Raw genomic sequence first — 12,023 nt, 5'->3', positions numbered from 1 at the left:
TTGATGTCCATATTGCTCAGACCATCCAAAAAGTCCATAAAAAATGGGAACTCTTTATAGACACAAGAATTTTCTCACAGACAAAGCACAAATCACCTTAGCTCAAACTCACCTACTGTCCACCCTTATGTATGCAGCACCAATCCTGACCCACATTAGAAAAACTGACCTTGACAAAATTGAGCCATGTTATAACAAACTTGCCAAATTTGCTAACAACAGATATTTGCTAATACCTTCAGAACCAATCACTGCCAGGCACTTAGGGATATTCAGTGGCTAGAATTTCCTCAACTACTCACCTACAAACAGCTAGTCAGTGCCTTCAACATCCTGAAGTACCTGACAAAACTCCAGCTCTACAACTACTTTTCTACTATTCTACTAATCGTCCACTTCGTTCTACCAATAAATCTCTCCTCTGTATAACTAGTGCCAACAATACTGCAGGGAAAGCTCTATACTCTCATACCATAGCTAAAAACTGGAATAACCTCCCCTTTTCTATAACTTCTTCCTCTACTATCACACAATTCAAAAAATCACTCAAATCACACCTCAGGAAAACTAGGATTTGCCCATGTATAACATAAAGATGACTGTATTTCGTATTCCACTTTGCCTCCTTCCTAATCTTCTACTGTTGAAATAATACAAGATTATAAGATCTAGACTTGTAGACTTGTAATTATTTCATAGTTTATTGGGACAGTTTAAGCTCACTATTGTTATTATGCATGTCTCTGTGTTATTATTGTCTGTTTGTCAATTTTTGTTACTTAATCTAATTCTGGAGCTTTTCTCAATGGGCCTCCACAGAAAATGGACCTGGTCCAGTTGGATTATCCCAGTTAACAAATGTAAAATAAATAACTAAATAAAACTAATGAAAAATTGGCACAGTAAATTTACACATCGAACAATGTCACAAGATTTTAGTCCAAACTCAGGAATTTGTCTTCCCAGCATCTGTGCTGGAAAAATAAATTGTGTATGAACAATCATATCTTTAATACTTCTGCCTCTCTTATATGAAACTACAGGTCTTTGAGGCAAATGCTCCTGTAAATATTATATATACCCACCTATACACTAGCAGGTCCTTACCAATGCACGGATGGTCAAAATATGACAAAAATATATGTTTACTCAGTTTCTAGCCATATTAGCCCTTTTAAACAAGCCTAGTTTACCACTGTTTGATCACAAGGGTGAAGAAAGAAATTACTTACCTTTCTTAAATGAAGTCTTTATATAATGGTGCTGTAGTGCTCCTCTGCATTCTTCCTCCTTTAATGATGTACCACACATGCATTATGGGACTGGCGTTCTCACACTTGCACAGTACATAAAATGCTGTTCAACAGAAGCAACGCAGAAAGAGGATCTCCATTGCTCTTTTTTTTTTACTTATACTCTCAGTGAAAAAAAACCTGGACAAGCCTCAACACGTGTGGGGAGACAAAGGTCCAAGAACAGGGAAGAACTGTATTTCTCTTATAAACTAGAAAGTTACGGGAAGGAAAGGTTTTGTGTTAGCATGCATTATCTGAAGGATATGAAGCCTAAACAATTGTCTGGCATTATTTGGTGACTTCCATCCCCAGCGACTTGCCAGAAAACTATTTCTTTTAATGGGGAAAAGACCAAAACTATGAGGCAAAAATCTGAGCATTCTGTCAAGATTCAGACAGTTGAGAGGTATGAGATCCTGCCGAGATTAAAGGAGGGACACTGCAAAAAATACAAGGAAAATCAGGCCCATTTCTGTTTCTTTACTTTTGTAGAATTTACCTGATTTTTCTTGTATTTAGCTCTACCCTCCATAACATATTTTAATAGAAAAGTCTGGCTTCTCAATGGTACTTTAGCAGATGGACTTTTTTCTATTGGTATATGCTCGATTTACAACAGGAACTCTGTTTGGGATGTCCAGTGAGCATGAATTTGAATGGCAATGAGTCGTTATTGGTTAATAGGTATTTTATCATTATTTAACCCTTTGTCTGGCTCCACTTCAGCTTCCTCTCTTCTTACCCTCCCCACCTCCACTCACACACATGCGTGGTCCCTGCTATTCTTTTCTTCTCTTATATCTGCTTGTACTTTTCTCCTTTCACTTATAAGCTTCATTTCTATTTCTATATTTAAATGAAAAGAAAATTAATTTTTTATCTATTTATTTAAATTTACAGTAAAAAAGAAGGAGAAGCCCAGTTATGAAGTATAGGAGTAAACACACCAAGGCAAATGTCCAGAAAAAAATGTAAACTCCTAATACTGCTAAAACTACACTGAAGGAGCAAAAACCACTGTAAAATCCAGTATAAATCCAATGCTCTTTATTGTAGGTAAGCACGTTCGCAACCAGCCCTGATTGTTTCCTTAGACCAAAGATTGGTCTTTGGTCTGAGGAAGCAACCAGGGCTGGTTGCAAAAGCGCTTACCTACAATAAAGAACATTGGATTTATACTGGATTTTACAGTGGTTTTCACTCCTTCAGTGTGGTTTTAGTAGTATTAAGAGTTTATGTTTTTTCTGGATATTTATTTAAATGTTTACCAGGATAGAACGTGATTGTAATGTAACAAAACAATGCACACTATACAAACAACAATGGCGTAGATTTATGAGTAAACAATTTTGAAGGTCATTGTATTTTGCTTAATATGTTTTACTCAAACAGAATTTCTAATTACTGTAAAATTCATAGTTTTCTTCCTGCATTATTTTTCTTTATGTCAGCCCCCTAGTAGCTCATACAACTGCACATTATTAGAAATTTGCCAGTACCACTTTATGACAAGACCTTGACCATGAAAGCCTAGTTCTTGCTTCATAGCAGCTGAATTTTTACCAAAGTGTCTACTTGAGGACATGTACAAGTCTAACATTAACCACAAATAAGTAATCTAACATACTGATTATAAAAAATATATTACTTGTTCAACCATATGTAATAACAGAAGCACTTTACTATCTCGAAATACTGAAATCTCAAATTTCAATATCTCGAGACGAAAATGCCGAAAGTGCAGTTGAGCAAAACTATACTTGACTGAATTCAAAGTGTCGAATTCGTGGTCGTGGTGGTGCGGTATGTGGGATTTGCTGTATTTGTAAGGTGCGGTGTGCTATGGGATATGGTTTACCTGCCGTTGTATGGATATATGTGGAGATTTGGGTAAGTGCTGCTTTTTTAAGGGTTTTGAGTAGGGATTTGAGTGTATGTGAGTCTGTTGGGAAGTTTTAGGTGTAGGTTAGGGTAGGTAGGTAAGAGTGTGAGTGTGTAAGTATTGAAAGTGGTGGTGTTTGTATGTATGTGGTTTGTGTTTGTGAAAGGGGAATATAGAGTATGTAGTGGTGGGTTTAGTGACTGTCTTTTTAGTGCGACCTCGGAGTTAGTATATATAAGTAGTGGGGTGTGGGGGGGCATGGGGGCTTGCCCCCCCTGCTTATATGTAGGATAGGTGTGTGCATTTGTGTTGTGTTTGTGTGTTTAGTTGTTTTTTTGTAGTGTGGGGAGTAAGGTGTATGTATGTTTGTGTGGTGGAGGGTGTATTTAAAGTCATGATTTTGAATTTCATGATTTTGGGGTTTCGATATTGTGAATGTTTGACTTTATAGACTCGAGAAACTGAAATTCGAGATTTCAGTATTTTGAGATTATAAAGTGAATCCGTAATAACACATAGCCACTGTATGAACAAAAACAAGTCTTGTAATATGGGGTTGTGCTCATTTAAACAGTATCATTACTTAAAAAGTAATTATAATTATTATTCAAGCTGCAAAAAGTAGGTAAATCCTTTAAAACCTTACTATATTAATGTCATGTCTATCTCATAAATTAGACAAATGTTGAAGTATTTCATATCCAAAAACTTTTGGCGTTCTTTTAGATTTAAAATATAACCTTGAAAAACTTAATTTGTTATAAAGATATCTGCCACTATGCTGCCTCATACTACCTCATTAACATTTGCTGTGGAAAAGGCAAAAACAATTAGTTCTTCAACAGAAGGAAAACTGGCAAGATGACTTCAGGAATATTGCTTACAGCCTCAGCCTGCATTCTTTATGACATAAGCTCAAACACTCCAAGCTTTATTTTTTTTTTTTGTTTTGTTAAGGGGTGTTAGCTTTTGGCTGGATTCATTGGTCTGGTACTGAATCAATCCATCTTGCTGTTTTAAAAATAGTAACTCTCCACTAAACCTTAACTTTTTAAACAGGTAAAACTCAAGTTACCTACTTTCACATCTAACTTCTCTAGTGCACACTGCAGAATGCATTCTTTTCAATCTTACCTATTCCTTTGTGCTTATGTGGTTTTACAATAAACATTATGGTTCCTTCATTCACACTTAGTATGAATAATTATTTATACTTTATGCCAACCACAGTGTTCATATTAACTGAAATTATAATGTGTGAATTGTAATTTGAGTTATTTTTGGAGATGGATGTCTTTATCCAGTGGTGTTCATTAGCTATGGCAAGGACTGGTATATGTTTTCAATGTAAATGATATTCCCTAATTCAATAAAATTCATGTTACCAGCCTGGTAAAAGTGTTTCTCATTTTTAATGAATTACTTTCTTAACACAGTACTTAATTATTTATCTGTATATTAACTTAATTATCCTTGACAAAGTACCAGACAGGATTATTCTGGCTCAAATGTTCTTCAATGAGCTCATTTTAGAAATATCTGTGGAAAGACTGAACAAGATTTGACTCTTTTCTGATGACATAAATAAAACTTCTGCATTAGTGGATAAAGAAATAATTTGAGGAATGTGTTAGGCTGAAAAAGTGTGCCAATAGATAACAGTTGAGGTTCACTGCAAACAAATGCAATGTACTGCATGTGACCCACAATGACTCTAGTGTGAAATATCAAATGGAACAGATGAACTCACTTGGAGAAAGAAAAGGATCTGAGAGTGTTTATCACACCTTGATAAGCTAAAGAGGAAGAGAGTACTGGTGCCATGATAGCAGCACATATAAACACTATGGAGCATCTTCAGAGACAGACATAAGGGGCAAAGAAGTATTTGTCCTTACTCTACTATCCCTTAGTAAGTCATCACATGACTACTGAGAGCAGTTCTGAAAACCACAAGAAATCCATGGTGGCATTTATCAGGACATAGAATTGTTGGGGAAAGGTTAACGGTTTTAAACATGGATGAAGGAACAGTAGTGTTAAAGTTGTTAAATAGTTGACTAGAATAACTGGCTGGCTGGCTGCCTGCCTTATTCTGAAAACCAGCGTGAATGGTGTGGCTTTTTTTAATACATTTGAAGTAGGTCAAGGTTTTATTTTTAAGATAAAGCAAACTGCTAAGGATGTGTCTTTGAAAAATATGCTAAAATAATGCAAATAAATGCAACCATAATTAAACCCTCAGAATCTACAATGTTTGCTACTTATTAATAAAGTTAGTATTCAAGAATTTAATATGTGCATTTTTAACTTGATTTCTTAGGACGGATTCAGTTGTGGGGACATCCAATTGCTGTAGACTGGGCAGAACCAGAGGTTGAAGTTGACGAAGACACAATGGCATCTGTAAAAATTTTATATGTGCGAAACCTGATGCTATCAACCCCTGAAGAAGTAATAGAAAAAGAATTCAACAATATTAAACCAGGTGAAGTCACATTCTTTTACTTGAATAAAATATACTAAAGAATAGTTACTGCCTCAGAACCATTAAACTGTTTTCATATAAAATATTTAAATAATCCAAAAAACAGGAACTGAAAATGCATGCGACATAGGACATGATTTAATAATTAGTGCCATATGAATATTAAGTGGTATGCAATACATTTCATACATGAAATTTATTCTTTGAAAGCATGTACCCAAACTGTATATGAAATTCTTTTTTGCAGCACTGTTAATCCATGTCATGACACAGAATACACACATAGGCTAATATTGGTCAGAAACCTACAAGATATGAGTTAATTTAATAATTACCATTTAGCTCAATGGATTTGGTGGAATTAAAATGTACTTTCTTTAAGACAGAACTGAAGTAAACCTGCTTACGTTGACATGGAAAAAAATGATGTGTGCAACATAACTGTACATTCAAAATTTAATTTAGTGAACTCTATGAAAATGATAGTGGAATAGCAAGATGAAACACAGAAAACTATGAGGAAGATGAGAACATGAATAAAGAGTATTTTCTCAGAAAATCATCCAATCCGGTTTTATATCATAATCACAGTACCTATACAAAACTCCTTGTCTTATAATGAAAGCTCCCAGCCCTCGTGCAACACAGAACCAACATGGATCACATTATTACTGCAAAGCCAAGGGTATCTGGGTCTATATTAGATCAGCAAACACTTAAAAAAGCAAACGCTGATTGATCGAATTTATGTAAGCAAAAGCTTACAATCTCGAACTGTCAGATCAGCGATTATTTTCTTAGGGAAAAAAATCGCTGATCCAAAACACATACACACAACACAAGCACACCAAACAAACAGCAATCCACACACATACACCTAAAATCTGACACCTAACCCTACACTAAACTATACACACACACACCACTAACTATCCACTTATCTAACCCAAACCCAAACCCTAAGGTCCATCACTATCGCACACTCACCTCACCCGCTCCCTAACCCTAACTCACCTATCCTGCCCTAACCCTCACATCCACACAATCGCACACATACCTAACCTGCACCCTAACCCTAACTTACCTAACCCATCCTAACACTCACATCCACACAATCGCACACTTACCTGAATCCGACCCATAACTTTCCACCACAGCACTGAAAATACCAAAGCAACAGAAACGGACAACCAAATTATTTCCCTAGGAAAAAATCCCAGTTTCTGTTGCTTCGATATTTTAAACATTTGCTTAAATAAGTTTGATCAATCAGCATTTGCTTTTTTAAACATTCGCTGATCTAATATAGACCATGGTATCCTATCAGATTCAAACCCTTTCATTCCCTTCCTGCACAACAGTCTGCACAATTTATCTAGTTATGCTTGCCTTAGTTGCTAATTCCTAACAACATAGAAAGCACTCATTTTTAGTTTGATTGTTGTATTATCTTATATTTTCTTTTTCAGCCACAGACACATCTGCCTTTTCTATGGACAAGGTGGCTTACCTAAAGTTTTCTTCCACTTATGTTAATCTTTACTGAAGTGTATTGTATTTTTCATATGGAGTACAGTACCAGAAAATATGCTTATAGCATCAGTTCCTAAGTGGACATGAGAATGAATGTTCTGGTACCATGAATCTTTGTTGTTGTCAAGTGCCAAATCACTATCATCATCTTTTACTTGTGGTATAGCTCAGGCTACATATTGGCACCCAGGTAGAGGGGAGGTGAAGACAAGCATTGTACTCCATAAGTTAAACTTATGTCATGTTAATATCAGTATGATAACTGGATAACAGGATGTGATCATTTCCCCCTCTTGTCGTCTCTTTGGTTAGATTTTCAGTCTGGTCTGATATGTGCCAAATTAATCTTAGCCTACCAATACATTGTTAAAAGGCATCTTCTTTAAGCTTTGGGATGATATTATTCACAGACACTGTAATTTTAATTTCAACAGAGAAGTTGAATAAAGGATTTATGCAGTGAATTCATAGATGTAATTTAGACTATACTACATAGTTTCACTATCTTAGTTTATCTTTGGCTGGATTATCATAAAAATGAAAAAAAATTCACAAAGTGTTATTTCTTAATAACATCTTTACTGATACTTGGCCAACAAAGGAACTTGCTTGTGTATAAAGACTACAATTCTAAACTCATCAGGTTCTGTCATTTGTCTACTTTAAAAGGTGAGCTACCCTTGTCAATGCATTAAGCTAGTTTCACTGTCATCCTGTGCTCAGTTTTTCTTATGCAGATGATTTATGCCTCTCTCAACAATTAAGTAAACCTGCCTCTGCTCTACAATATATATTTTAACCCGAACTTGGCTAGAAGTGAAAATATCAACTAAGAACTCACTCATGTCAATGACATCAAGGAACATGTTGATAGGGCCTAGGAGGAAATTAAGTGATATATTACTTAAGGGTATATCAAGAATAGAAAATGAAGTTTTACGTTACAAAACAAACATTCAGTAGGATGTAGCTCTCGGGAAAATGGGAAATCCCATCTCTCCATGGATAATCCAAACTCAGAATTGATTTCAACTTTCTTCTGCTAAAGCTCCATCTCATGTATCGTATAGCGACTTTTGAGTGTACAGCCGCTAAGTTTGCAATACAGTGGATAAAAATCAACACAATAACAATCTGCCTGCTGAACAAGAACAACAATTAATTTCTTAATTGGGCTTTAATAAATTACTTACTCCACAATCATGAAATTTCTTTCCTGGATGAATGGGAAACCTGCAAAGTCATGAACTTAAACCAGAGCAATTTCCTTACGTATGTTGGGACTGCCCAGTCTACCATAGGTATTGGGAGGCCTTAAAACTGCAGTCTGCTCAATGTGGGATAATTAGGCCATTGTTCCCTCCAAGAAGTTTTACTCTGTTATAAACCATAAGGATAGAGACATCAGAGATCCAAAAAAAATTACCGTAATACATTATGCTTGGCATTATCAAAAAAAAATATCAGAAAGACTGACTTTACAGCAAGACTCTTACTCACAGCAAACTTTAGTATTGAAATTGGAAAACTAGTCTCTGAACATCTCTTACGTACAAAGTAATGGTGCAATTTGAAACAAGTATTTTTTTCCAAGACCCCTGTACTCAGATACAAAACACAATTTATCAGTTGCACAGAGTTCCCAGCACTGTTGAATGAAGAATTTCTATAAAGTAGCACACAGCTGTATCAGGCAATCACTTGCTTTTCATTAATACAAATGAGGAGGTGTTTAACAAGATTTAACACACCAAGACCACACAGGGAAGTTAAAATTAAAAACTGTACTGCAGTGGAGCTCAGCTTCTCTCTTTAGCACCTATGAACTACCTTCCTTTAGTTACTAATAATTTTTGTAAATTCACTAGAACTGGTGATCCATGGAAAAGTATGATTTGTTTAAGGATTTTAACTGTGAAACCTAGAAAGTTATATTTTTATAATACTGAGTCTATATTTATTGGCATCCTCAGTGTTTTGTACAGTGATGGTCTATGTAAACTACAAAGGTGTCTTAGCATTATAATAAGTGAATGCCTGATGTGACTGATTATTCCTAGAAGTTGTTACTGAACCATCGTTATGCTGTTGGCCAAGATATATGTACTGGTTATCAAATAACAAATAAGTGTAAAGCTGCCCAGAGAAATTCATACATGTACACACATGTAGGGAGACACAAGAGATAAATATGTTTTGATTGATTTTACATTGTTCGAAAAACTGAAATAAATGTAGGCATTTATCATTAGAACAGACTAACATTAAAATAGTCTTTTAAGGCTTTGCAGCTGTTTAAACCAAGCATGTCAGCAGAATGCTTATTTATTTATTACATTTGTTTACCGGGAAATTTCGACTGGACACAAGTCCTTTTTCAGCGGAGGCCCGGGGAGAAAAGCTCCACAGAATAACATGGTAGATGATAAACAATAACAATCAAGGTATGAATACAGTATAGGTGATCATGGCGTGGAGAAATACAGGAGCAAATTAGGTACAATTGAGTAGTAAGCTCTAATTAACATTGAGAAATAAGAAGTAAAACACAGTGCTACAAATTTTCTAAAACAGTAACTAGATAAGAATAATAATAAACTAAATGATTAACTAAATCCTGGAAGGATTAACAAGCAGTAAGCAATATTCAGTTCAGTTTTATAGTGATAGAGGGAATACCCTATCTAAATCTGGGAAAGGAGAGAAGGGTTGAAGGGGGGGGTTTATTAGTCGGGGTTTGGACAAGGACAAAGCCAGTGAGAATTTAGGTAAGATTTAAGTGCAGCCTTAAAAAGACTGCAGGAAGGAAGGGTAGTTATGGTAGTGGGAAGGTTGTTCCAGAGCTTGGATATAGTGCAGGAAAATAGTGCTTCACCTGCTGAGTTTTTGGCTTTGGTGACCTGGAGTAGATTTTTGTTGCAGTAGTGTAGCGGTCTGGAAGAGTGGTAGGGTTGGAGAATTGTATGGAGCGATGGGATACGGAGAAGGTGGTTTACTAGTTTATGAGCAAAAGTGAGTTGACTTTGGTGTAGGAGATGAGGGAGTTCAAGCCAGTCAAGGTCTCTAAGGGAGAGACAGTGGTGGCTGCAGTAAGAGGCACCAGTGGCAAATTTTGTGATCTTATTGTAGCAGGCTTCGAGTTGGTGTAGGTCTGACTGTCTAAGATTTGTAAGTAGGGGTGATGTGTAGAGTATGGTGGAGATTAGTTGGGAATTGGCAATAAAGATTATTGCTGGTTTGGTGAGGTATTGGCATCTTCTATATAAGGCACCCAGTTTTTTCTGAACTTTTTTATTGTTAGTGATATGTGGGTGTCAAATTTGAGACTATTGTCTATCTGTATGCCAAGTAGTTTTGTATGGACTGTTGGGGAAATTGAGGTATTATCCTTTGCTTGAATAGTGAAATGTGGATTGGAAGATGAGGAGTTTGGTTTATTTGGACTGAGGAGGTTAGATAGCCAGCTTTCAACTGAAGAGAAAGCTTCTTGGGTGATCTGTTGGAGTTTTGTTAGAGTTGGGGCTAAGCAGATGAGGGTGGAATCATCTGCGTACTGTATGAGGGAGGCATGTTTGATGGCAGTGTGCAGGTTGTTGGTGAAAAGGGAGAAAAGTTGGGCGCCAAGGATGGAGCCTTGGAGAACCTCAAGAGTAACAGGGAGATGAGTGGATAGATTGTTGTCCCATATGACTGATTGCTGGCAGCCTTGTAGATAGCTGTGGAACCAATTTGTGGCTGGTGTGGAGAAAGAGAGGTCAGATAGAGCAGAGAGTAGTAGATTGCGTGACACAATGTCAAAGGCTTTAGGTCAATCCAGAAATACAGCAGAGGAGAGGAGGCCATTGTTTCTGTGATGAAGGATTGTGTTGGGGAAGGAGAGGAGAGCAGTTATGCTGTGGTGTGGTCTGAAACCATGCTGGGTATTGGAGAGGAGGTTATTGTTAAGGAGGAATTTGGAGACCTGTGAGTTGATGCATTTTTCGAGTATCTTGGAGAGGGGGGAAGAGGATGGTAGGTGGACAGGTTGGTGGAGGGGTCACCTTTGTGGAGGAGAATGATGTGTGATATTTTCCATAGCATGGGTACATAGGATTCAGATATGGAGTGGATGATTAATATGGAAATAGGATAAGCTAGGACATCAGCTGCTATCTTTAGGTATTCAGCAGGCAGGTAATCGGCTACTAGTTTGTGGGTTTTAGTTTTGTCAGGAGTCTTTTTATGTATGAGGTGGGTACTGTGGAGAAAAAGAAGGTAGAGAAGGGTGGGTTTGGGTTGCGTGAGGTGGGAATTAGTGTAAGGAAGTGTTTTTTTGTTAGGAATAGCATGGATTCTGTGAGGTGTTTATTGAAGGAATCAGCAATGCTACTGGTGGAGAGATGGGTGGTTGGTAGGGAGGTGCTTACTTTTCCTGGCCAGAGTATAGAATTAATTGTGTACCAAATTTCCTTGTGGTTGTTTTGGGAGGAGATTAGGGATGTTTAATAGAAAAGGGCTTTGTCTGCTTTTACTTGCTTTTTGACCTTGTTAAAGAAATGCAAATATGATGTCGCAGGGCATTGAGACTTCTTACTCAGTGTTACAGAATTAATTAATTTACCTTGTACCTTTAGTCATCTTTCAAGATTTTCTGTAACTCACAGGGGTTATAAAAGGCAAGAATGAATGGATGAAATTTGCTTTATGAGATACGGCATATATACTTTTTCTGTATGAAAGATTTGTAAGTCTGCTTTGCATGCATAATTGCTTTAGAAAAACAATACATGAGCATCATTGAAAAATCTTTCAAGACAAGATCGAGGACTTAAGAGATGAAAGGCGT

The 12,023-nt window shown here is 36.6% G+C and overlaps 1 protein-coding gene across 2 annotated transcripts in view; it reads left to right on the top strand.

Annotated features, from left to right (window-relative positions):
• Positions 1 to 12,023, top strand: part of A1CF (APOBEC1 complementation factor) — a 605,281-nt gene that overhangs the window by 427,694 nt on the left and 165,564 nt on the right. For both annotated transcript variants that reach the window (XM_044056418.1, XM_044056417.1), the window contains exon 6: positions 5,501 to 5,665. In XM_044056418.1, coding sequence (XP_043912353.1) covers positions 5,501 to 5,665 — 165 coding nt within the window. The remainder of the gene's footprint in view (positions 1 to 5,500; positions 5,666 to 12,023) is intronic.

The sequence above is a fragment of the Protopterus annectens genome, chromosome 14.part0 (genome assembly GCF_019279795.1).
Source record: "Protopterus annectens isolate FY-2018-M chromosome 14.part0, PAN1.0, whole genome shotgun sequence".
In the NCBI taxonomy this organism is placed as follows: Eukaryota; Metazoa; Chordata; order Ceratodontiformes; family Protopteridae; genus Protopterus; species Protopterus annectens.
Note: the sequence above shows the minus strand (reverse complement) of the source record. Positions and strands in the feature narration are given on the sequence as shown.